General features: G+C 34.4%; 2 protein-coding genes and 1 long non-coding RNA gene across 10 annotated transcripts; 1 reads left to right on the top strand and 2 right to left on the bottom strand.

Annotated features, from left to right (window-relative positions):
- Positions 1 to 568: 568 nt before the first annotated feature.
- LOC104588160 (uncharacterized) lies at positions 569 to 12217 on the bottom strand. Of its 7 annotated transcripts, none has more exons than XM_088901842.1 (6): positions 12051 to 12217; positions 11866 to 11917; positions 10084 to 10238; positions 9859 to 9918; positions 9719 to 9776; positions 569 to 1021 (listed from the first exon to the last, which is right to left on the bottom strand). In XM_088901842.1, exons 1-4 carry the CDS (start codon positions 12159 to 12161, stop codon positions 9892 to 9894), a joined length of 345 nt encoding a protein of 114 aa, XP_088757968.1. In that variant the 5' UTR covers positions 12162 to 12217; the 3' UTR covers positions 569 to 1021; positions 9719 to 9776; positions 9859 to 9891. The 7 variants fall into 7 exon arrangements, 3 of the variants coding, with proteins under 3 accessions (XP_088757968.1, XP_088757969.1, XP_088757967.1); XM_088901843.1 differs by having other exon boundaries at positions 10084 to 10131; positions 12051 to 12207; XM_088901841.1 differs by having other exon boundaries at positions 10024 to 10238; positions 12051 to 12202.
- An 11476-nt stretch (positions 12218 to 23693) lies between these two features.
- LOC104587367 (putative two-component response regulator-like APRR6) lies at positions 23694 to 27455 on the top strand. Of its 2 annotated transcripts, XM_010245308.3 has the most exons (5): positions 23694 to 23913; positions 24021 to 24488; positions 24628 to 24704; positions 24933 to 25838; positions 25967 to 27455. In XM_010245308.3, exons 1-5 carry the CDS (start codon positions 23766 to 23768, stop codon positions 25973 to 25975), a joined length of 1608 nt encoding a protein of 535 aa, XP_010243610.3. In that variant the 5' UTR covers positions 23694 to 23765; the 3' UTR covers positions 25976 to 27455. The 2 variants fall into 2 exon arrangements, with proteins under 2 accessions (XP_010243610.3, XP_019054495.2); XM_019198950.2 differs by having other exon boundaries at positions 24933 to 27455.
- On the bottom strand, positions 24100 to 25073 carry LOC148801044 (uncharacterized). The gene is made up of 3 exons (XR_016083958.1): positions 24553 to 25073; positions 24314 to 24451; positions 24100 to 24235 (listed from the first exon to the last, which is right to left on the bottom strand). It is a non-coding gene; the product is annotated as an uncharacterized LOC148801044 (long non-coding RNA).
- Positions 27456 to 27464: the final 9 nt, after the last annotated feature.

Genomic DNA, 27464 nt, shown 5'->3' with positions numbered 1-27464 from the left:
CTCCTTCCAAACTCAGCCTAAAAACATCATTTGGTCACAGTTTTGCCCACTATTTCATTTGTTCAATAGTAAAACGGAAAGCTTGTATCGTTTAGGTAAAGAGATCAAAAAGATAACAACTTGAATCAAAAGTTTTTGGCTCTTTTAATTACCGTACCTTTTCTGTACGATAAAAATTGCCATTACCCTCTGATTATCGCTTACTAACTAAAAGTTCGATGACACTTGGGCTTAGTTTGGAAGGAGTTCAAATATAAATATAAAGAGTGCAAAACCTTGTATTTTGTGTTTGTACTCTTTTCAAACTGAGCCTAAGGCTCCATTTGGAAGGGGTACAAATACAAATATGTAAAATGCAAAACATTGTATTTTATATTATTTTGTATGTATTTGTACAGTACATATTTGTATTTGTACTCCCTCCAAACTTTGAAAAGAGTACTAATACAAATATTTAGAGTGCAAAACCTTCTAATTTGTATTATTTTGTATGTATTTGTACTGTACATATTTGTATTTGTACTCCTTCCAAATTGAGCCTTGGCAGAAACTTTCAACACAGACTGAAGGAAATTAAGCCCACAACGATTTGATTGCATGTCTAACAAAAGAAAACTCATGCCACTTCAGATTTTCCAAAGGATTGTCTCGATCTCAACCTTCTAGACTGATTACATTGCCAAAAATCTGCATCTCCTTGTTTGCTTCGAACTTCAAAGGAGCATTCATGCTCTATAACGCAACTTTCTATTTCTTCTGTTTGATAAATAAATAATTTGTGGTCATTCTTTCCTTAAAGCATTCCTCCTTGATTCTCTATTTATTTCTGATGAAAGACAGCATTGTGAATCTTTAATCTTCTCTTCTAAATTGAAAGATGTGGCACCGATATTTGTGCACTTGGTTTTGTTCCTGACTATCTTCTTTTAATCTCAGCCTTTCTTCATCGGAGAGCTAAGATTCAATGTAGCTTTGCCTTCATGATTCGCATCACTGAACTGCCCACTTCAGTACCTGCAGACTGCAGTCATCTTGATCATCAATATTGCACAAAATTGCGAAGACACCTACCAATAGATTATAGGCTTCACCAGCTCATATACATGCATTCCTCTAAACATTTTTTAAGTTGGCAAGGCGTCTAAGCAATTCTGGGTGACAGTGAGGCACCTAGGCAATAAAAATTTCATAAAATAAAAAGCTAAAATCTGCCTAATTCCCTACTTTTATATACCATTCAGCAGCTTATTAATTGAAAAAAATAGCAAATCTCTTTATTAAGAAAGTTAAATTTCCTCCAAAAACGTAACAAATCATCATATCTAGGAAAATAGTATTTCAATACTTTCAAGAATAATACCAATACAATAAGTATTTAATGGAGCAATTTCATATAGATTAGTAATTAAAGAAGGCTATACTTTTAAATGATAAAATTTAAGATAGATAGTAAGAACAAGGATGAGGCTGCTGTTTTATTTAATGTAGGAGGGAGAATTTTAAAACAAAGTGTATATATATATATAGATATTATTTTCCTATTGAAACAACATAAATAAACAAATCAAGATAGAGCCTCAACCAAATTGACAATAATGGATCACTCAAAAAAGGGAGAAAAAAAAAACAGAATAATTCCATGAAAAATGAACATTTGACAACCCCACAAAAATAAATGGCAAGTGCTTTATATGTTAAGACAAATTGTCGGTTTTCTTTTTAACCTAGAAGTGTCATCATACCTATGGTCCCTTTTTCATTTCACAAAGTATGCATGGCTGGAAAATGAAGGGAAGAGAAAAGAAGGATCGGATGTTTCCATATTTAGTTCCTTTTGTTTTTCAAAACAAGGGCAAAAAAAAAAAAAAAAACTAACAATTCTAATGTGGGGGTAAACATAAAGATGTATTAGGCATGAGTTTTCAGCAGAAGGTAGCTACTTCAATAGAATTCCCCAGGGGAAAAAAACCATGGAAAAGAAAGTACTATTGCACATCATGGGTGTCCTTTGAAGGATAAAAATGTTGGATTGTAACATCTAATCCACTGGATATAGTTCACCAAGGATCATAGGCCCATGTACAAATACCTTTACAGTGAAATCTTATATCTATCCATGGATACTACACTGTCAATAGAGGAGCCTCGATATGATTTATCTATCTCAAAGTTCAAAGCTTTCACTTTAACAGTTTAATCCATGGAGGACAGCCTGTGTTGCCCCCCACATCAGGATGACAGGGGCACATTGGACATGGATTTTAACAGAAGAAAACCCATACCTGATACCACTACTTCAATGCAATTACATTATTGAGGCGGTGGACTTTGAAAAGAGTTTGTACTAGGAACGTCTAACCAGAAAGAAAGTAATATTGAACATCACAGGTTCCCCAAAGTATAAAACTGTTCAATTGGAACATCTAATCTTTTAGTTCACCTAGGGATTATAGGTCCATCCGCAAACACCTATGTTTTAAAATCTTACTTTACAATATAGAAGATTATAATACACTTCAGCAGAGGAGAGTCAATATATTGGTTTCATATCATAGATCAAAACTGTTAATCGAGCAGTTTTAGCCTATGGAGAACAGTGTATTATCAACATCAAGAGTACACAATCATATCCCACATGGGATATGAAAATGATTAACCAATTGTGGTAATGATAATGTGATAACAGTTGGTAGGAAAGATACGGTGAATAAAAGCTTACTTAAAAAGAAAATATTGATGAGGGGAGTGGTGAGAGAATGTTCACAGGACCACTCTTGAAAAGAGACTAAACCTAACATATTGAGTGAAGCTTGTCTGATTACAGTAATGCTATGACATATATTACCTAGTGAAATCTTATTTCATAATGGTATTTAATGTAAGGTTTGAGGTTCAATGCTTTTGCACATTATAGCAGGCCTATAAAATGCTCCCTATGAAACCCATTTTTGCAAGTTGATTAGGGGAGTGGTGATCCAACGATCACTCTCTCACTAAGGAAACCACGAGCACCCTACCGTGTTTCTCAGTCATTGACTTGAAAATTCAGACAAAAGTTGTAAACTTTTTCTTTAACTTTTGAACCAATGAGCAACAAACATGGTAAGGTGTGCATTGTTTCCTTGATGAGAGAATGTTCACAGGATCACCACTCTTGATAAGGAACTAAACCTAATGTATTAAACGAGGCTTGTCCAATTATAGTAATTCTATGACATATATGACCTTGTAAAATCTTCTTTCATAATGGTATTAAATATAAGGTTTTAAGTTCAATGCTTTCACACATTCTAGCAGGCCTATAAAAAGCTCCCTATGTAACCCATTTTTGCAAGATGAATAAGGTGAGATGAGGTCTTATATTAGCAATAGGGATATCATTCTTTTTCTTTATGTTGAAAGAATTATAGGCTGCATTCTTCATGGAAAATGTGGGTTGACAATGATGATAGTCCCAATCAATGTCACTGTTCATATCATTTCAATTGAAGACAAGGAGCCGGTAATCCATCTCTCTCTCTCTCTCCCATATGTATACACAACATAAGCACACATATATGCATACAAAAGTATATGTTTGATTGTTTATGGAGACAAGAAATCTTAAGCATGGCAATGTGGCTGGGGTCCCTTCTTGGGCCTCAAATGTCCCTCTTGCTGCCCACTATTTGTGTACAAGTTTCAGCTTAAATCATCATGCCACCTAGCCCAGGTAAATCCTTCTCCAGGCATACTTTGTAAATCAGAATATAGAAACTCTGGCAGGCTATTATGGTTGTAGGGGAGAAAAACCAACAGGCTAGCATATAGGCAGATATGAACAAAGGTACCAAGGAAGGGTGACCCATGGTTAATCTGGAAAGACCTTATCTGATGGATGATTTTGGATTGGCCATAAGATTCCTCCATGTGGTAGGAATATTTAGTGGTTGGCTAGCAAACTCCCCTACTTGCCTGTCATCAGAAACCTTTTTCCATATATCCTTGTGTATGTTTTCTGTATGCATCTATTTTCCTTATTTGTATGCATTAATCTATCTTGTTTTATGCACATATATGTTTTGAACAAAGGAAACCCTCTTTCATAAAATATGTTTAAGTAAAACTACTCAAATAGTCAAATTTCATTTATTGGTTTACAAGAATAAAGGACTTATACTTTGACAGAAAACATATCCTTTTATAAAGAACAATGGTGGGACAGGATTTGTATAGACTGCCCCAAGTAGTTGGGAATAAGGCTTATTTGAGTTGGTTTACAAAGACTATCAATTTTAGGTTGGGCTTAACCTGTTAAAGACTAATACAGAAAACTAAAGAAGGTACGTTTAAAACTTGCTACAATGATCTTAGGGTTGTTGATGGAGGCTATGATGGCTCATGATAGGATCTAATAGAGCACAATCCTAGTTTTATTTTTACTCTAACTTAACAACTTCAGCTAAATGCCAGATGGTCACAGTGTAAGGGCAGCATGTTATGTTGGACCAAAGGATGCTTAAAATTGGGTCAAAAATAATTGAATGGGAAAAGGTTTAGAGGATTAAAGCTGAAATTTCTCTGACAAGAATTAGGTGTTGACATGACTCATTTAATATTTCTTGTAACTCTTTTTTTTAATACTTGAACCTATTTCCCTTTCGTTAATTTTAATGAACTTTTTTTTTTCAGACTATACATTGATATTTGGAGATATTATATAGTAATTCAGAAAGGGCAAAATAACCTCAAGCAATCTAATATCAGATAAAGTGGTAACAAGGTGTCATATTTATAACTCTTTTTTATTTTTGATAGGAAATGGTAACTTTCATTAGAGAATTGAAAAGATTACAGGCTTACAACCCACAAAATGGATGGAAAACAAAAACAAAAACTTACAAGCAGGCCCAAAACAACCTCCTCTTCCTACTATTCCTCCTCATTGTCTTTTTCATCAAATCTCAAAAATAGAGAGACACATTTCCACCAAAACCCAATATGCATTCTTTGGATCATCATCATCATCATCACAGAAAAGCTTGGATTAACATTCATATACGGTAGGGCTGAAGTTTTTCATTTTCTCTTATCATCTATGTATATAATTTTTTTTAGAAAAAGCTAGTTGAACTGATTTGTACATGAGAGTTATTCAATATTCTCTATTTTCCCCATATTACATAATATGTAAAACAAGGTTATCTTATTTTTTTCCCGTTTAACTTGGGTTGTGGTTCTGAAAGACTAGGATCTTGCTTCTATGTTTTAGGTCTAATAAATTGTTCCTGTTTTACTTTATTGCATTTCTCTTTTTCTGTTTCTTGTCTATTTAACTTTTTTATAATTGAAATTTTCCATCTACTTATTAGCTCAATTGAAGTTATAAAGAGTCCACCATTTATTTGGATTTTGCATTTTTAAGGGTACATTACATAAAATTCATAATTGTTTAGATTTCCAATTTAGCAATTAACCTTAAATAGATTTTTATATGGAAAAATTATATGCAAATCGGTTGTATTAGAGTTGATATCTTTCCTAGATGTTCTCACTTTGATGTGAATGAATCATAATATACTCTTCAATTTTTTTTTTTTTTTTTGAAAAATTGTAAGGTAAATTTATTAAATGGAAACAGAGATTACAAAGGAACCCTCTTTAAGAGCAATAGACCAGGCCCAAGGACCATGTTCTATATGTATCATGTATGGAGAATATAATGATACAATCTGTAATCATAATTTTTATGAATTATTTTTTCTTGGTACATTATATGTGTTTGACTCAAATAGATACAAGATTTGTACCCTACCCTTTTGAGCTTTCATAATTGGTATCACAATTGTTACCAAGTTTAGCCATTTATGTCTTAAAACATTGCAATTATTTTTGTAACTCCTAATTCCGATTCAAGCATACAGATTTCATTTTTATGGTTCCCTATCTTTATTATTGAAATGGGTAAAGACAGCCCTTAGTAAAAGTTTTTTTTTTTTTTCTGATTGTTTTCAATATTTGATACTATACCAAATTTAGATAGCTACTTTTACAAGTATTATTTAACTATTTTTTTACACAATCTTTGATATCCTTCCAAAATAAGAAATCATCTTATTGCATGACAAGGGTTATCGAGCTGAAATTGCTATAGCATGAATAGAAGGTTACAATATTATTTATCAAAAAAAAAAAAAAATAGAAGGTTACGATATAACTATGCTGCGATATTTTGGGCCCCTAACCATATCAGTGCTTGGAAAATTCTTGGGTTGTTTGAAATTTCCTAATTCATGTGTCTCCTCAGTAGATGAAGAGAAAAAAGGTTTACTAACTGAGTAGATTAGGCACCATTGGGGCATTGCTTGGTGCAAAGGTAAAATCTCAAATGACAAACATGAAAATGTAGATTCAAGTCTGAATGTGGTTATTTTATGCAAAAAATTCCAAAGATTAAGTCCATATCCGATCCAAACCTTTTAAGATTTCAGAAATATGAGACCAACATTGGGTAATGACCCTTATAGATTAAGCAGCATATCTATTATCTAGATGACCTGTCCAGTTTCTGCCACAGAGAGACAATGTCACTAATCTAGATGGTCTATTACGTAGAGGATGCTCCAAATTTCTGTGCTTTATATTCCCAACCCGCATCAGCTTCATGCCCTTGGGGGTGAGCATTTTTTTGGTTAAAACCAAAATACCGAACCAAAAATTTTGGTTTCGGTTTTTGGATAATTCAGTTCGGTTAATTCAGTTTTTAGGAATTTCGGTTTTGGTTTTTAGAGCTAGAAATTCAGTTAACCGAAAAAACCAAATTAACTGAAATTCATTATATAATATGTAATATATAATATACAATATATAACATTTAATATATAATATGCTATATATTTATATATTTATATATTAATATATTATACATAATGTATTATAATGAAATTCAATTTCATAATATATATTATAGGTTATAATATATAATATTTTATATATTAATTAAATTCGGTTTTTAACCAAAATAACTGAAAACCGAACCGAAATTTTCGATTTCGGTTTTCTTGTAATTCGGTTTCGGTTCAGTTTTCATTTTTATTTCGGTTTATTCAGTTCGGTTTTTAACTGAATAAACCGAATGCTCACCCCTACATTCCCTATGAATTGTTGGCACTTATCAAATAACCATTGAAATTGCCAATTTTTTATTCAAACCATTCCAAAAATAAGGATTTAATTTGAAACTGTGCCAAGTGCAATAGGGCTGAAACTTGCCCATGAATATATATCTACTTTATTGATCTCCATCCCTAGTTGGTCTTGATTTTTATACATCTCTTTCGGCTAATATAGGAGTTGGTCTTGATTTTTATACATCTCTTTTGGCTAATATAGGAAATAAGGTTGATAGACCATGTTAAATTGATTAAGACTTTTAGGTGTTTTTGATCTATCAGTTCTTTAGCATTCTAAATTTTACTTTCTTTGACATTAAGTGGGTTAAGAAAATCACTGCAATGTTTTTGATATATCAGTTCTTTAGCAATCTAAATTTTACTTTCTTTGTCATTAAGTGGGTTAAGAAAATCACTGCAATGTTTCTGCCATTATTAACTAGTATTATCTTTTCTTTGCATACACTCATGTTACTTAAATATATGCAATGTGCATACAATGTTTTATAATTAATTGGTCATATATTTTTCAGAAAGTTTCTAAAACAACATATTAATCAGTTTATTGGCCGTTAAGTATACTTAATTAAACAAGTCCATAGAAGTTCACATTTATTAGATTTTGCAATATCTTTCATGAACTTTCTATTCCCCTAGCATGATCTTCCCAAAGCTTCGATGCAAATGACCTGGATTTTCTTTTCAAAATCTTGATTCAGTTCTATCAATCTTTTATAAACATTTAATATTGATTTTGTTTTGGCTACTTTTCTTCCAGATACCAACTAGCTGTTTGAACATTTTTTTCCTGGTAAAAATGGACCCAAAAGCATCTGATGCTTTGTCCATTCTTCAGGAAAAAATGTCACATTTGACCTCATTATGGCTGAATTTGACATGGCTGACATGGCTGGGTTTAATCTCTTGAAGAGATAGCCTTGGAAATAAATCTCCCTCCAGTTTGTAAGTTTGACCTTCTAATTCAAACATCTCTTTTATTTTTCACTTAAATGTTCTTGACATGTATCCTTACTTATTTCCCCAGTAGAATTTCTATTTTTTTTTAGTTAATCTTTTTTACAGCCATGTCAGATGATATAGGCATGTCTACAGCAATCAGAGCACTTGAAAATGAGGCTTGCTCCTTTCATATGAAGCCCTTGTCCATAAGATGCACTTCAGGGCATATGGCAACACATGCTCATTAAAAGGGTCACTTGATGTAATACACTGAAAACACAACAGGTGCTGGATTTCTGAAGGCATTAGAAGGTATATTGACTGTCAGTCCCTGGTAAAAGAAAGGACCTGGACACAAGGAATATTCAAGAGAAAGATGGAAGAGCATTAAGAAGGCAAAGGCAACAAAAACACTAACAAGGAAGGCTTGAAACAAATTAAGCCAAATGCTTATGCTAAGGAAGAAAATGATAGAGGAAATAACAACACCATCGTTAGGACCAAGAATCCAAAGTTGTGTTTCCTAGGCTAAAGCTTTGGCAAGACAGGATCTTACCAGAAATTATTTGTATTGGGTGGCTACTAATCAGGAAACTTGAATTGTATGTTAGTGTTCAAATGTTAGGGTTAGGTAGCAAGGGACTGCTATTTGGGGTGCTTGGTACATTTTCTTCTCCTTTGTACAAAACTAATTCTTCATCTCAATTAATAAATCTGACAAGATATCAATCCAAAACAAGAAAAGAAAAAAGTCTATTTGACCTGTTTATTGATGCATCCAGAAAATAGGCTTATAAAGTAAAACTCTCTATTTAACCCAGTTTAAAGCTTCAATGCTGAAACTCTATATTTAAAGATTCCTCCACAGCCCTCAATTCAACCAATATTTTCTGTTTCCTATCAGAAAATCCTCCAACTACCTGTCAACCCCTCAAGATCATCCATTGGTGACTCCGTTAAAATCTTTAAAAGTCAAAGGTTCTCACCATGATGAGATCAATTAAGGACTATATGTTTGTTCCTTGTTTTCAAAACTCTTAGCTTTCTCCTCACCCCATATACTCCACAAATGGCTGCTCTAAAGCATTGCCACAATTTTTCTCTTTTTGTATGAAAAAAAAATCAGGTTCGGTAGCAAACAACTCATTAATATCTAAAGGCAGATGTCCCGGAAAAGTAGGACAAAATAGTTCCATACCTGAGAAGCAACCCGGCAAGATAAAACGAGCTAATTGATGGTTTCACCACCCTTAAAGCAGAGGAAAGACAGATGAGAGGGCAAACGGAAAATCTTCCACCTTCACTAGAGCATCTCACAAGTATTGATGATCTTAAGTGCTACCTCCCAACAAAAATCCTTAACCTTAGGTGGAGTTGTCATCCCAAATGAAGCGTATCTTGGTTGATTTGTCAAATTTATAATAGATGGACTAAGACCTGTCTTAAACATGCTTAAATAGTTTTTCCATTTCTAAAGGCAGAAAGTTTATCCGAGAATACACAATGCAAGCATAGCTTACCATATATGTAAATGCATAACGTACCCAGTTAAGGTATACTGGCTTGTAAAGAGACCCAAAAGAATATGCATAGTTTGCTGTAATTACCTTCATTACTGTCCATGTTGAAGTGACTAGTGAGTGAAAATAGCTCTACCCTTCTCCACTGCAATAGTGTAAATGAGAATCACAAGGACAAAAACATCAAGAAATGCTAATACAGGTTAGAGGCCTAAGAGGAAGACTACCTCAAGTTCTGACACTTAAAGATGAAAAGGAAGTTAAAAGGCCAAGGCATTCCATTGTACCTGCAACATTTCATGCAGCAGTCAGTTGTCCAAGAAAGGAAAACCACATAATAGGAAGACCATTTAAGTTTGCAGTGGTAATTTCCCTGTGAAAGCAATAACTACATATCTAGAAGCTTCATGTCCAATGCCATTTGTCATATCCATGTTAAGTAGATTGATTACTTGAATCAGCTGTGCATGTGAAAAATCCACATTTGTTGCAACAGCCCACTGCAAATGTACAAATCGTTCAAGAGATTGGAGTCTCAGACAAACTTGTAATAGATAAGACAACACTGGGGAAAGCATGGCCTTGATGCAGCAATGAAATTTTTTAACTACAAAATGGATGCATTGTCAGATATTCCTGACCAATAATGTTAAACTGAAGTTGTAAAATGCATTTGATAAGCATTAGATGATTCAAAAATTATTACATGCTTTATATACATATTACATTTAGAAAAATATCAAGCTGACAAGCATGAGAACACAGACTCGAGTTTGAAAGTAGCCACTTAATGCAAAAAAAAAAAAATGCCAAAGGTAAGGTCTTTATCCAGTCTGCCCCTCCCAAGACCCCAGATAGCTTGGACCAACAATGGATAATGGCCTTTTTTACAAGCATGAGAATATGGATTCAAGTATGAAAAAGGCTACTGTGTTCCAAAACAACGGAGGTTAGGTCTCTATCCAGTTCACCCTTCCCAAGACCCCGGATAGCTGGGACTGACATTTGGTAATGGCCTTTTTCACAGACATGAGAATGCGAATTCAAAGTCTGAGAGAGGCCACTTCATGCCAAAGTGATGAAGGCTAGCTCTGTATACAGTCCACCCTTCCCAAAACCCAGGTTAGCTAAAGTTTTCCACCAAAGAAAAAAAGAGGTTAGCTGGAACTGGGAATAGACTTTCTAGTCCAGTCAAATTGCTAATGCTCTTTATATGTAATCTCCTAGAACTGGTACTGAGAAAGAATTTAGCTTGATGCAGGACTAGGGATAATTACAAGGTCATGAATCATGATGATGATAATGATGATCTTAATAATACTATTTATTAGATAAAAATGAAATAAATAACAACAAAGATGAGTGAAGGTAAAAGTAATATTTTAATTTTTTATTTACATTTACTGAGGACAGGAAGAAACTGAAGTCATTCATCAGAGGTTTATAACAAATTAAAGGATGGAAAAATGTAGTCCAATAAAAGAGTCTACTACCAGATACAATCAATTCTAAAAATCACAGTCTACATATTTTCAACAAAGATCTTAAAGAGGGTCACGAAAAATATCTTGTGGTTGTTCCTCAGAAGTTCATTGTGATGGCTCATGCAACTCCTACAAAGTTGGTGATATCCATCCAAATTTCATACTACACCATCCATCCTAACAACTACTGATGCACATTCTATTCAAGTGTATTACCATAATATTTTGCATAATCTGCACCATCCAGTGATCAAGTATCCAAAGGGAAGTGAATTATTTCATGAATTGAAGCTTAGTTGTTCAATTTTTCAACTATGAATTAAAATAGAGCAGGGCCTGTGACATGAAAATTGCTCAAGCATCTTGAGTAGATTATAGATATTTATTTAACTGGAGTAGGGGAATGATGTAAAATTTGTATACTGTTCATGTAGATAGTTCCTGAGTTTTAATCAACTGCATCTGTTAAACAGGGACAATAGGGTAGAACAGTGCGAATAGCATAGTCCTGTGTTATGATTATTGTTTCTTAGTACAAGCTACCAAGATCTACTTACCAAGTATTAGTAAAGTTCAGGTAGATTGTAGAAATATCAAGAACGTCAAGAACGAAATTTAAAGAGAAGATTACAAGCTTCCTTGGGGTACTTATCTCTCGACAAATATGGAAGAATAATAAGTAAACTGCAAATGAGTAAGCAAACTGCATAAGTAAATCTAGAAAAATAAACAAGAAAAAAGAATGCATACACGGCATCAATTCTTGGATTAACAGTCCAGCTTGCAATTTGTGAAGAGGCAACTGAAAAACAAAGAAAATGAAAAATAAATGACCAGATTTCAACCATGAACCAAAGGGCACCCAATCTGGGCAAGCAAGCTTGGTGCTCCAGCAGTAGAAAGTAGAGACAACCTGATGCGCGATGGAAGCATACCTCACCCATCAACAACCCAACCGACATGGTGATGAACCGGGTGATTGGATCGGCTGCCCAGAGAGTGCGCCCCACAGCCCATCCCCTCCGTGCACCGGGAACATCTCCCATTTCAAATAAAATAAAGGACAAAATAGTCACAAATGCTTATTAGAGAAAGAAACTATCAAACGCCCAATATAAATAAACACTTATTTTTAGCTTAAACACTCCCAAACATGGCCTAAGTAAGAAATCTTTCAAATGTAATTGCCGGCCCAAAACCAATTAACCAACCCTATTTATATTGGGTTTAGTTCAGATGGGCTTGAGTTAGTATTTTAGAAAAGGGAAAATTCCTGATTAGTACCCCATACTTTGGACCTAGTGCCACTTTAGTCCCTGAACTTTAAAATGCAACAATTCAATACTTGAATTTTCAAAACGTGACAACTTAATACCTACCATTAACTAGCCGTTAAGTGTCATTTGAAAAGAGACAAATGCCCTTCAAGTGTCATCTAAATTTCCTTATCAATCATCCAAGCGTTGGCAAAAAATGAACAGCCTCAAATCCTTGCCTCTTCCATTCAAGAAAGTTGGGATCACATTTCCACGGGCATTCTAATAACCCCAACTTTCTTGAATAGAAGAGGCAAGGATTTGAGATTGTTCATTTTTTGTCAACATTTGGATAGTTGATAAAGAAAATTAGACGACACTTGAAGGGCATTTGTGTCTTTTCAAATGCCACTTAATGGGTTGGTTAATGGCAGGTACTAGATTGGCACGTTTTGAAAGTTTAGGTACAAAATTGTTGCATTTTAAAGTTCGGGGACTAAAGTGGCACTAGGCCCAAAGTACATGTTGCTAATCGGGAATTTTCCCTTTAGAAAATTTAGGCTCAGAAGTGCAAATTGGGCAAGATTATATCGGGTTGAGGCAATGTTTTAAAAAATGACCCAAAAACGGAACCGTTCTGGCCACTGGTTTCCGAGTCAACGGTCCGATCGTCCGGTTCGAATGGACGGCCCATTCTGACAACAAAATTTAAAAATTAAAAAATAATTTAAAAAAGCGGTCAAAAACCGTTGAATGGGTCAACGGGTTTGACTGTTCGGGTCAACGATTTGTTGACTTTTTCAATGGTTTTTGACCAAATTCCGAGTTTGAGATAAAACGGAACCGATTGCCTGAATGATTCCCGGGCTGAACGATCCGACCGTTCGAATCAACGGCGATTCGAAAACGTTGGGTTGAGGCCAACCTAGCCCAACTTGAAATTATAAACCCCCAACCTAGGATCGAGTTGGGCCCAACTTGACCTTATTCCAACCTCTTAAAATCTCATACAATCTCTCAATTTCAGAACTAGACTCAATTTTCATGATATATATTAAATCTATTTTTATATTAGTATTTGTTTTTTTTTTATGTTTGTATTGGTTCTTTTAGAACCAAAGTGAGAAAAATAAATCACTAATGACAATGATCAAACAATAATTTAAATATTTGATGAAGCATATATTAGCCATAATAAAATATTATTATATACCCCTCACATCACATATATAAAAGGCATGCACATAATAGAGTCATATTGAGTAGGGCTGTTCATGAAAAGGGCTAAACTGATTAAACCGGTCCGACTCAAATCGATATGATCAGCTTTTAAAGTATATCCAGTTCAGTTTTGGTTTATAAACATGCATAATCCAATTGACTAAGATAAAATAATCCAAATTGACTAAGATAAAAAAAGGCAAAATATTCAATTTCCAATGTTTAAAATTCTCAATTTTTCAATTTGTCCTCCTTTCTAATTTCAAAAAAAAAAAGTTAGAATTTACATAAAAGTTGTATTTTCTAAAATTTCCTTCCTAGTTTTGAGTGAAGCATTCAAAAGTTCTTTCACTCCTTTTGAGGATTGAGCATTATTACCTAACAGAAAAGACCAGGAAACTTTTAAAAGTCTCACTGTCTAAGAAATAAAACGGTACAGTTTGAACTCTGAAAAATTATTCAAATTGTATTTGTGAATATTCAAACTGAACAGTCTCAAGTTTTTGAAGTCGGCTGGATTTAAATCAACCAAATTGACAAACCCAATTATTCAGACAATAGGTCGGTTTTTATACTCATTCGGTCGGTTTTGGTTGACTGAAACTTTAACCCAAGCAGTTCGGTTCGGTTGAAAAAATATATGCAATCAAACCGAACCGACTCATGTACATCCCTAATAGTCAGGTTGGGTTGGGTTGTTTGAAAGCTCAACCCTGACCCAATCCAAAGTTAAGTCTTTTTGGCATATACCCAAAAGTTAAGTCAGGTTCACAGAGTTCAATCCTGACCTTAACCCGATGATCAGCCTGACCCAATCCAACCCGATTTATTTTGAGTTGGGTTTGGGTTAACCCGTCCAAGTTACGGCCCTACTCGGGGCTCAGGCTTTCGCCTTTGATTGGACCAGGGCTGGGCCCAGACCCAAGCTCAAAAGGTCTGTGTCTTATAGTTGAATAGGGATCTTAGAGGTATAAAGTGGGCCGTGCCGGACCGATACGACACAGCCCGTGGACCTAAAACCTCAGGCCCAGCATGGCATGGATCATCATGCCGGGGCTGGCACGACTTGCGGGCTGTCGTGTCGTGCCGTTCCGGGCCGCGGTTTACACTTTTGTAGTTCACAGTAACCATGTGGCCCATCTATAGCTGAGGAGACAAAACCTTTGATTGTAGATTCCGCCATTCCGGATGGTTTGATGATCCTCCTACTTGGTTAATAGAGGATTTGGCCTTGGATGTTTGTTATAATTTACCAAGCTAGTATTGTATAAAAAAAGAATAGTTTCCAGACTTTTTTACACATATATGTTTGAAGGATTACGTTGTCTCATCAGAAGTTTAGAACAGAAATTAATGAGTTCCACACTTCCACTAGAACCTGAACTAAACTGACTATAATTGATAATTTTTGTAAAGGAAGAAACAACTCAAGAAAAGATAAAAAGGAAAAATAAATCTTTCGATAAACCTGAAAAGCAAGAAAAAAAAATCCATTACCCAATGATTGAGTACTGCTTGTTAATAGGAAGACTTATCTTAAACTCCAAGCTCAATGAAAAAGAAAATGATAATGGTTTTCATGTGTTTTCCTTAGAGTGTCCTCAGTTGGTTGTTATAGAAGATGCATAGCTGAAAAATAAAAGGGAAAAAAAGAAATTAAGCTGCAATGTTTCTTATGTATAGGTCTTTTGATTTTATAAAACATGGGCTAAACATGGAAAAACCCTGGTAAGATGCAGTAGGGATGGGTTTTCCACAGAACTCACCCAATATATATAATTATATATGGTACAATTCCCTTGTTGCAGCAGTGAACTTTGAAAATGATCTAAATTAGGAATTCACCCACCCCCACCCACAGCATTTTTTTTTTCATTGAGAACAACAAGGAAAGAAAGCACTTCTAGAGGTAAGGACCATTTGAGTTCGGATCTCCTGTCCACAAGAACTCTGCCTATGTTTACCCACATAACATCGCAGCCACACATAGGGAACATCTCATCCTCTACATAGTATTATGTACAGAAAGATGTACCGAATGCACGGAGATAGTGTGTTGTGGGTAGACGTGGACAGAATTCTTGTAGACAAGAGATCTGGAGTCGGACCATTTGAATGAAATTTGTAGTCCATGTGATTGATAAATTACATTATGGTTCACAATTAAAGCTTATATGTCATTTACAACTTTCTATTTAAACTTTGGCCCCATTCATAGATTCTGCACCATAGGCAATGGAGCCTCAATACAATGTAAGACGGCTTAGACAGCTTGTGGTGTCAACCCAAATTAAAAAGGAAATTAACACAACCCACATGGAAACAATTAGCCAATTGTGGTAATGACTTGAAGTGTGATAATGGTTGGTAAGACAAATATGGAAAGCATGAACTTAATGAAAAAAAAAAAAAGAATATTGACAAGCCTCATTGTCTCATTGAGGGATTATTAATTACCCATGGATGGATGCCCTATTCTTTTTGTCATTCATTGTTTTGAATATCTATACAGCAAAAGAAAATTTAGTACTTTCGACATAATGAGTGATAAACACAGTGGATTGGCTCACAATTTCTGATAAAGGACTAAAACTTAGCATATGAATCAGGTTTGTCCAACTATAGTAATATCAGATTGTTTATGATCTTCTGAAATCATCTGTTATAATGGTATTCAAAATATATTAGCAGAGTTCAACCTTAGAGCTTTCACTCATTCTAATGGGGCTATAAAGAGTTCTCTATGTAATTCATTTTGCAAAATGAGAGAGGTGAGAAAGCCTTACTACTATTGGTTATAGAGATATTTCTTTTAATATTGTTAGAAACCTAGTAGACTGCACTCTTCAAAGCAAATATGGATTGCAGATGATAGCCCTGTTTTCAATCATGGTTGCCATTCATGCCATTTCAATGAGAGATAATGAGCTGGTAATCTCTCTCTCTCTCACTCTCTACTGTCTTACTAATACCACAAAATCACTGTTGAACTGTATTGTTGCACCTCGAGATCATTGTAAAGAAAACATGCAATACTACAGCATCTTTCACAGTGTGGGTAAAGGAGTAACAACATAGAATTTGCAGTGGAATACAGGTCTGTCAGTCAGGTTGTTTGGTAAAGGAGTAACAACATAGGAGTCTTCCACCTGGCTAAACATTTGGAGTTATCCAGAATGTAAGTCATATGTAACCTTACCACGTAGCTAAACCAAACCTCTCTAGTTCTTTTTTCTTTATAAAAAAAAAAAAAGGAACCAGAAATCTTTCTGGTTCTACTTTTAAACTAGGATAAATTGAAACTCTGGAAAATAAGTTTGTATATATAGTTCCACAAAGCACCAATACAAATGGGGTACTGGCTGATATTTCATGCATGCATAACATATTTAGAGATTTGAAGAATATGTAGCTTTTTTCTTTACTACTCCTGGCCTGTTTTTTGACATTATTTTTAATGAAGTTGGTAATATACCTATTTTGGTTTGTAAATGTTTTTTTTTTTTTTTCTATTAAGATAGCTGCTTGGCACATTTGCCTTAACACCAGGTTCCTTCCCAATTCCCATGCTAATTGGTTCATGGTCCCAAGTAGATACAGTAAACAAGTTTTTCAGTGCTCTTCTGTCCTTCATAAGTTCTTTATTCCCTTAGGCCTTGCCTGTTTGAGGTGTAGTTTCATTTGTACTGGTGCAAATATATGAGTGCACTATACTAACTGAGTGCAAACTCTGCTGGTTTACTTTTATTTTCAGGCTTTACTAATTTGGTTTTTTGTTTGCAGGTGCAGATAAAATAAAGTAAAATATGAAGCAATAATGAATTTGCACTCTTATGCATTTATACAAGCGCAAATACGCGCATTGCAAACAAAAGGAGCCTTAACATTATAATTCTCTCACTCAAAATAGCTTATAAGTAGCCCAAGATGCTACCTGAATAGAACTGTAATTAAGTTGAGTATACTACCAGAGAAAAAGTTGATAAATATTATGTTACAACTCTTACTCAAGAAAGTTGGGTATGCAACCTAAACAAAATCCACTTCTTTCTCTCTCCCTTTCTTTCATCAGATGTTCTATTAGTTAGGATTCTTTTCATTTCCTTTGGTGTGTGCTTAGGAAATTTTGAAAATTTTCTAATAATACAAGTATGCAACTCGTATTAGGTTATGTTTGGTTTGAAGGAAAATGTAAGGAAAGGTAGGGAAACCTTTACAACCCTTGTATTGATTTCCTTGTTAATTGTAATTCGTCAAAAAAATTTTCCCCTTTCTCTGTCCTAAAGTTTGAAACTTCTCGCCCTAATCACCCCCAAATCTCTATTTCTCATGCATTTCAGAAATAATTCACTAAATTTAACAAAATTAATTTTGGTTTCAAATATGGTGAGAGAAATAAAATATGAAAAAAAATTGTGGGTGATGACCAAACGTTTGGAATCCTTTCTGAAGCTTCAGGTTTCTTCTCTCCAAGATTTCGATTTTTGTATAAAATTTCTTGTGAAGCCCGAATGTGAATATTTTTGTAAAATTAATAAAAATAATATAAATATAAAAGTATTATAGGATATCAAAATATTGATATAAATTGGAAACTGTCATAGAAGAATTGTTGAAAATTCTGAAATTAAAAAAGAAATTGTTTTCAAATGACTGAAATTTCCAAATTGTCATAGAAGAATTCTCTAAAGAAGATTCCCCCAATCTCTAGTCATGCTATTATTATTTTTATTGTAAACCTACAATTTTTTTTTTTTTTTTTCATGTGCACCGTATAACCATGCTATGATCATTATCTAAGCTTCACCCAACTATGAGGGGTCATCATCACCTAATACTAGTGATCATAATAAAGCAAAGCATTGATACGGGCATTTTCAAAGTTGTCATCATCATCATCATCCAATCCTTGTCCCAACTATATGGGTGGGGTCAGGTGCATGAATCCTATTTTGCCAATCCGTTCCGTTTAATCCCATATCCATTTGCAAAGTAAATTGACAATTTTTATGTTGACAAAAATGTACGATAAAAGAAGAACTTTGACCAATCAGAACATCCTCCCACTTGTGAAGTTTGATGAATACCAGTTGATTAGTTATCACTTTTATGATACCAGTTGATTGGTTATCACTTTTATGATACCAGTCGATTGGTTATCAGTTTTTTAGGCATCATGTATTTTCGGTATTATAGTCCGACTTTTTTTTTTAATTTAAGGTATTTATTAAAGGATATATAGCTTCTCATTAAATTAATGGTTATCTCAAGGGTCTGATTTGTGCACCCGCTAGCTTTGAATCTTTTGATACACGGAGAATCCCGTCTTTAGTTCTGAACCTAGTGGAGTATATTCCTCTTATTTAGGTAATAGTTCTGTCAAATTCCTTTTTAAGAAAGACTTTTTTTGGAAGTCCAAAAACTACTCTTCATTCATGTTCCATTGTACTCCTTATCCCTTTATATTTTCACTTTCCTATTTTAACGAAATGGATTGATACAATGTATCAGTGTTGTGTGATGTGAGGAATGTCAGTATCAAACACTAATGAAATGTTTCACAATTTTCTCATTCCATTAAAGAAACTAAGAAAGTTGGAAATGGCTGACATGGTAAGTTGATGAAAAGAAGTAAGTACTTAAACGACTTAATGGTAATAGATGGTAAATTAAAAAAATCCAAATAAAGGGAAAGTAATAGGCGGGAAAAGGTTTCCTTTATTGGGTTAACTAGGGAGATCTATGGGAGAAGAAAATCAGTCTGAAACATGATGATGAAGTAAGATTGAAACTAAGGCCAGATGTTTCAAGTAGTATTTGAAGTTAATCCTGAATTTGAGACATCAAACCTCAACTTAAAGCACCCAACTCTAACCAAACCCCAGCTTATAGAATGAAACCCTAATTAAGCATAGCCTCCAACCCAATCTTCAGTCCTTTGCACAAAAGTTCTTAATAAATCATCTAAAAATGCAGGTTGCTTTCAAAGATAATCTTAAACATCCAACCATAGATTCAAAGAAAAGAACTCAATAATTAAATAAAATCAATAAGTACACCTTTATCCAAGAAAGCTTTCAAAGAACTGAAGAAACTTGTCCAATTTTAAAAATTAAGAACCTAAACTCCTTTATCAAGTTGGGGTGGAGGGCTGGCTCCACCCTACTCAATCACCTTTGAGATTTGATCAAAATTTTCAATTTAAAAGCAGATCCTAATTCCTACTGAAACTTTTAGCATCCCTTGCACCATTTATCATATTTTTAACAAGTAGATCACCTTAAGATAATGTGGATTATCAAATCCAAACCTAAGATTTTCATGTTGGGTTGGGTTAAGTTGCATCCATATCTTTTGTCTTAGCATTCTATCTATACACATTACATGTAGAAAGATATTAGGGGCTAAATAACAAGTTCACAACTTTATTTTTTTTCACTGGAAAAATAACCCAGGAAAATCCACTAGCTTACTAAGACGAGTAAAACACTTGTATTTGAATGTGAAAAATGAAATCTTTTAAATGACAGCTCAAAATAGCACTTTTTAAATGATAGCCTCGTAATATGTTATATGTGCTTTAATTCATTAAAATATATTTAATTGTTATTTTAAACTTCTGAAACTTTCAAAAATTTAAAATATTTGTGTGTATGTATATTTGGCTTAATAAGTATTTCTATCTATATTGATTCTTAACAAATTTCAGATTACCCAAATTCCCTATGATTTCTTCCTGTTAATGATAATGAAGAACTTAGTTCAAAAAAGACAAAGGGCCATTTATAGTTGCACAAAGCATCAACCTATCAAATAGAGAAGAGACAGCTATCCTAACTTTTCTAAGGAAAATTTAATATTTCAAATTAATTTTTTCAGAATTATGTCCATAAAATTTAGGTCGAACTTTTTTTTATTTTGCTCATTCCAATTTGTTCAAATGTCTAGTTGCAACTGTAGTAATAAACCCTTTATGAATCACTTATTTTTCTTTCTGTTTTTTTTTTTTAATATTGGATATCACTTCTCTGTATTAATTTTGGTGGACTATTTTTGCATAAATTATACCTTGTTATTTGTAGATATTGTAGAAATTAAATTCAAAAAGTTGGCAAAAAAAATTCTCAAGCTATTAATCTAATACTAGAAAACATGGTAGTGAGGTTCCTTATTTATAGCTCTCTCTACTTATTTCTTACTACAAAGAAGCCGTTTAGAAGTACCATCCTACTAATTTCCATTTTCTTCTTCTTCCTCAACTTATTTTCTTCTTTGTTATTTTCATCCTCCTCTTACTTGCTCCTCCTAATCTTCCTTGTCAACTTTTTCTCTTGTTTTCTCTATAATGGAGAGAGACATTTTCCCCAAAGGGCAATCTGCTTTCTTTCGATCTATTAATATTTTATTGGTGGACTACGACAGTCAACATCTTATTATGGTCAAAGAAAAACTTGAGTCATATTCATATACAGGTACATAGAAAGGATGTATTTTTTTTTCTTTTCTTTTTGTTCAACAACTATATATGTGCATAGTTTATTTTGAGTTATTTAACCAGTTCTACTGATTTAAATGTGAGCTTTCTTTGATTTTGATTTATTATTCTCTCTTTTTCCTTGTCCCATAACTAAGATTGATACTTTACATTATTTTCAATTCCCATTCATTTATGAGGTTGTACTTGGCAATTTTTCTTTTGGTCCTGTAACTAGTATTATGGAGATAAAAGATTAGCACCAGTTTCTTTGTGTTGGGTTAATAAAGTGTTTTCCCTTTTTTCCTTTTATTGTTTTTAATCTTTTTCTGTGTGTTATTTATTTAATTCTTATACTTGAAAAACGTTAACTATCTTAGTATTAGCTCCATTATAGTTATATTTGAAATTGCCATTTGTTCCAATGTTTGCATTTTGTGAAAGTTTTACATGAAAGAGGTAATTGGTTTGTCGTTAAAGCTTCATTTCTAACTTAGTGATTAACCTTAAATTGACTTACCCAAAAATTATTATGCAAAACCAGCTTTTATTAGATCTGATACCTTTCATAGATGTTCTGCAGAGATCTGAGATGTGAATAAATCATGGGATACTCTTAAGTGGTGTTTGGTATTGATGTAGCTTTTCGAAGAAACGGTGCCAGCTCAACATTGGAAATGCGTTTAGCAGAAAAATGCCTAAAAAGTTATTTGGTTGAGCCGGTTATTTGATAAATGGCTCTCTCAAAAATTGCGTGAACCGTTTATTATAAAAACACCAACTTTTACGTTTTTCATTGTCAAGACCAATATTTCATTGTTTGGCTTATATGGCGTCTAATGGCGCCTATTGGCACTGAAATGTAAAAAAATGGTACAAAACGTTTAAAGCAGATTTTCTCGTTTTTCAAAATAAAATCGTACAAAACATTTATCTTATAAACGCCATTGATACCAAACAACCGCTTAGATGTTCTAATATTTTTGTAAAGAATTTAATGATACTGTCTATATTTTATTTCTATGTCTGTGAGTAGAATAAATAAGGTGATTGTCAAGGTTTATAATATTGATACATATTGCATTGTATCGTGTGTACCATATCAAGGGTCCTAGATACGACAAATGCTAAGATTTTGGGCAATTTAATATTGAGGGTCCTGACATGCCTATCTGTAAAATATCATATTGCAAGAGAGAGAGTGTGTCTGTTCAAAACTCACAATACTGAACTTTTTCATATCGTGAGTACCAATACTTTAAACCTTGATAATTGTACCTTAACATGTTGAATATTTGGAAATGTTATGACAATTATCAAAAAGTTTAATGATTTATGTATTAAAACTTTGAAATTACCTATGTGTTTGCCTCACCTAATTTACTTTCAAGCATGCATATTCCATTTTAATAATTTTGGCGCCTTCTATTTTTATTAATAACAGGGGTAAAAACAATTTTCTTCTGGAAAAAAAAAAGTAGTTTTCTGATTGTTTTGAATATTTAAATACCATGCTAAACTTGGAAATGTAGTTTTAAAATTTTGATTTAACTGCTATTTCATAACCTTTGAGCTATCCTTGAAAAAGAAAAGTCTGATTGCATCTTCTATAAGCATGGCAAGGGAGGGTTTTGGGCTGAATTCTGTGACATGAATAGAAGGTGATAAAATGCATTAACAGAGAGAGTGAATCAGCCCTCCACAACGTCCCACAGCACATCCCCTCTTTGTATTGGGAACATCTCCCGATGATGATATCATCATTCCTGGTATTATCATTGGGAGATGTTCCCAATACACAGCAGGGATGTGCTGTGGGACGTTGTGGGGGCCTGATTTGAACTCATTAACAGAACGGAGTGGCAACCCTGTACAATTGGGATAAGGCTTGGATGATGATGATGAATAGAAGGTGATGTAGTGACTTTGTGATGCAGTTCAAGATCATGCATGCCCCCCAAAAACATTGAAAGATTTTAAAAGAAAAAACAAGTGGGCCTATATTTGAACTCGGCAATGGTCTTCCAATAGTCATCTTAGTTAATGGGTTATTAACGGCTACTTTGTTAATGGGCTTCTAAGGGCTAATTTTATTAAATGCCCAAATAGCTAGTTTCTATTCTCTATATAAACCTTGTATTATCAAGGTAGAGGCATCAAGTTATTTCCTTTGTAAATTTCAAAGTTTTCTTTGAAAATTGAGAGAATCCTCTCTTGGGTAAGTGAGTCCCTTCTTCTTTGATTACGTCTTCAACTTGTTGCCTTTTTATTATAATCCATATTATTAATTAAGAATGTTTTATCCAATTTTCTTTTTCTTTCCTATTTCTTTTTTGACCTAATTTATTCTTTTTTTTTTTTGTTATTTGAAGTGCATCAACTAGTATCTGAGTTGCATCTCCTTGTTGGGATGATTTTGGCCCCCGGCAGTGTACCTCGTTCTCTCCTTATTAGATGTAGGAAATTAAATGATTTCATAATTGGATAGATTAATCAGAATATCTAAGATGGTCTATCAGATGGAAAATCGATGCTCCAACTTTATGGATTCAGTTTTTAAAATCTTGTATATATAGAGTATTGCAAGAAACCATTTAGCATTATGAACTTGGGAGTAGTGCTTTTTTTTTTCTTTAATTTGCTTTGGCTTATTTTCTTGGAGATATATTGATCCGTACGTTTGAACATTTTCAGTTACAATGGTTGAAAGAGCCTCTGATGCTTTGTCCATTCTTGAGAAAGGAAATGTCAAATTTGATCTTGTTATGGCTGAGTTTGACATGCCTGATATGGATGGGTTCATACTCCTGAAGCATGTAGCAGTGGATATGGATCTCCCTCTGATTTGTAAGTTCTACCTTAAAATCCAGATATTTATTTCATTTGTTCACTTAAAATTCAGAAACCCTTCCTAGTAGAATTTCTTTTCTGTTTCTAATTTATCCTTTTTACAGTCATGTCAGATAATATAGACATGTCTACAGCAATCAGAGTACTTGAAAATGGAGCCTGTTTCTTTCATATGAAGCCCTTGTCCATGGATGCTCTTTGGGGCATATGGCAACATGTTCTCATCAAGAGGGTTTCTCAGCGTAGGGAAACTGAAGAAGCCGGAAGCATGGAAGATGTGGGATTTTTTAAGGCTTTGGAAGGCATTGACTGTCAATCCCTGGTAAATGGAAGAAGAACCAAATTCAAAAGAATGAGGGAAGAGCATGAAGAAAGCAAAGGCAACCAGAAAACTAACAATGAAGACTTGAAAGAGAAGAAGAAATCCAAAGGAATGGCTCTTGCTGCTGAAGAGGAACAATGTGAGAGCAAAAACACCGTCAGCAGTAGGGCCAAGAAGCCAAAGTTGTGCTGGGAAGATAATGGTCTTCATGACCTGTTCATGGACGTTATTCGGAAAATAGGCTTAGAAAGTAAATCTTTCTATTTAGTTTAATCAAGTCTAAAGATTCAATGCTGAAATCATTTTCCTTTTACCTCATTTGTTATATGCTTTGATATAACTTATGAAAACTGATGGTGTTTGCTTGATTCCTTCTTTCCTTGATCCAGATGCTACCCCAGCAAAGTTACTTAAACTAATGAATGTACCTGGAATAACAGTGCAACAGGTCACCAGTCACTTGCAGGTAAGTTTGCAGCTTGCATGGAACTCAAAAATGGTTATCTGCTTTTTTTTTTTTTTGGTTGATGGGTTTCGGCCATGTACATTCATTATCTGTTTTTTATCTTTTTCTTTGTAAGCTTTGATGCTGTATTTTCAGGAATCAGCTTCTTCGAATTACCACATTTATCTTTCTTTTCTTTGTTTGTTCTTCTTGGCTGACAATGGCATACATTCTCCTTAATGTCTCCAGAGGTTGCGCACCTACGTACGAAGTCGTAATCAACTTGCTGCCACAATGAAGAAACGTGGACGAAAGGACAGATCGATCTTTAATGTGCCCATTGGACCAGCACCCAAGACCAGCCATCCATTCAGTCAATCTGACATTGCTCCGAGAATCGATCTCAGTCAGCAATTATCAAGAAACAGAAGACAGGAAGCAATGTTACATGCGAGATTACCAGCAACAACCCATGAAAACCAAATGCTACCATTTCATGCACAGAGAAGAAATGGCAACCTTTCAGGTATTTTTGATATGATGCTAGCTCAGGATTGGAGAATGGGTGCTTCATCCAGTTGTATTGAGCCTGCAGGACGCAGTGATGCAACGCAGATGATCCATCCACACCTGCAGGTGGAACCGAGAGAGTTGGAAAGCAGAGCAGTTGATGACCAGAGAATGTTGAGTTTGAGTGCTCAGACTCAGAACATTAGCTACCTTGGGCATGTTGGATCATTGGACAGTTCATTCCAGCAACCAAGCATGGAGAACATTCTCAGCTCTCCTGGAGTTCAGATGATGAATAATGTGGAACCCCCTCGTCCCAGCAATTCCTTGAATCGGGACCAACCCACAAGAGCCCCAGTTAATGGAATTCAGAACATATGTCCTTGTCCCAACAGTTCCTTGAATCAGGACCAACCCACAAGGACCCAAGCCGACGGAATTCAGAACGTATGTGATGTGGGTGGTGCTGGCCACTGTCAAAATGCAGAGCTTATGGAGGAGAGTGGTGATACTCTGGATGATCTTGCTGGTAGTTTCTGTCTTGATTTTAATGACTTGATGGAGAGTCCTCCATTTGAAAACAGTACTTCAGTACCTTCGAAACAACTTGATGGGGTTGATTTTGATAAAGTGTTTTCCGACCAGGTCAGTATCTTTATTTCTTTGATTCAAGGTTAGTACCATAGACTTCGTAGTTTCAAGCAAGGTCTAAACAGTTACAGATTTTAGTGTCATCGTAAAGTTCATAACTAACTTGTAGTTTTTCCTTTTAGTCTATGTAGCAGGAACAAAATTTGCTGATTTGCAAAGCAGAAGACCGCATTTATCTGAACGAGAACAGAAATTAAGGAAACATGGTTGGCGTTTAGCAGTGAAAAAATGACCAGTACTAGAAACTGTTTTGGTTCCTAAAAATCTGACGTAGAGGGAGGCAGTTGTTGATTGCTTGGAGAGTTGGAGGTTGAAAGATGACCTGAAGTTGTAAAGTGGCTTGTAATCCTTTTGGTATTCTAATGTGCACACGGGGCACACTGGAACAATGAGGGGAGTCTGCCGATAAGCAGTTTAGAATTAACCCCCGTGGCCAAGACTCCTTTCTGGGAGGGATGCCTTCTGGCAAACTCAACTAGGAATAGATTGGTAAATGACTTTTACTTGTATACTTATGTAACATGTATATAATTGTAATTATTTTTAGAATCAGATCTCAACATTTTTCTAAGGGAACTGTCAAAAAGTAACTTTTCCTTTGAAAATGCCAACAAAAGCATTGTATGTATAATAAGTCCAGAAGGTAATTATAATTTACAAACATGATAAGAAAACCCTCAGAGCAAGTGGAAAATTAATAGTCTCGTGGGAAGTCTGAACTCTGGATTGAGGTAACAGATAAAGTAGTGCAAAACTGCAAATTTGGAAAATAGCATTTTACTCTGAAGTCACTGACATCAGATAATCTTTCACAACAAATTCCACAGAGAGCATTGTTTTGCCTCCTTTTGAAACAGGTCATTTGCATCCAATAAGTGAATGAAGATGGTGAGATTCCAATTACAAGACTTTGATTACTATTCCATGATTACTAAGTGCAGAATGATGCCTCAAATCTAGCAAAAGATTCTCCAAGTAAATTTATATGATGAGTAAAATCAAATTTCTAGTGCAGGTGAAACTTTCCAGCAACCATCAGGTCACCACCCCCACGCTCAAATTGTACCATATCAGTTGATGCATTATGGGTTAAGGGTTCAGATATGGTAGTCATTAGACTCTTCTATCAGATATATTTGCATATTTCTGAAACATCCAAAAGTAAGAAACAGGAAAGGGGAAAAGGTCTGGATCATTAGTTTTGCTATTTTGGGTTTCTATTTATTTATTTATTTATTTTTGTTTAGCAAGAGGCAATTGCTTGTTTTAATAGTAAAACCTTGGGCCAACAAGTATGAGAATGCAAGTTCAAGTCTGACAGTGGCCACTTTGTGCAAAAAATACCAAGGGTTAGGTCCAATTCCAGTCTAACCCTCCCAAGACCCCAGATAGCTTGGATCAACACTAGGTAATGGCCAACGACTACAATTTGAGGTTATTGCTCACAATGTATATAACCTACAGTTTTCAGTTGAACGATTTGAGTGTTTTTCTTCTTTTTGAGAGCAATGACTTATCTCATTTTTTTAGTATTAGAACTCCTATAAAAGTGCAAATCCCATCTCGATCTATAATGAAGCATATTAGAAGCAGTCTCCCTTTGTGGACTAGCAATGCCAA

The sequence above is a fragment of the Nelumbo nucifera genome, chromosome 3, assembly GCF_055504915.1.
Source record: "Nelumbo nucifera cultivar China Antique chromosome 3, China Antique-T2T, whole genome shotgun sequence".
Classification (NCBI taxonomy): Eukaryota; Viridiplantae; Streptophyta; class Magnoliopsida; order Proteales; family Nelumbonaceae; genus Nelumbo; species Nelumbo nucifera.
This window is presented reverse-complemented; position numbering and strand designations above follow the sequence as displayed.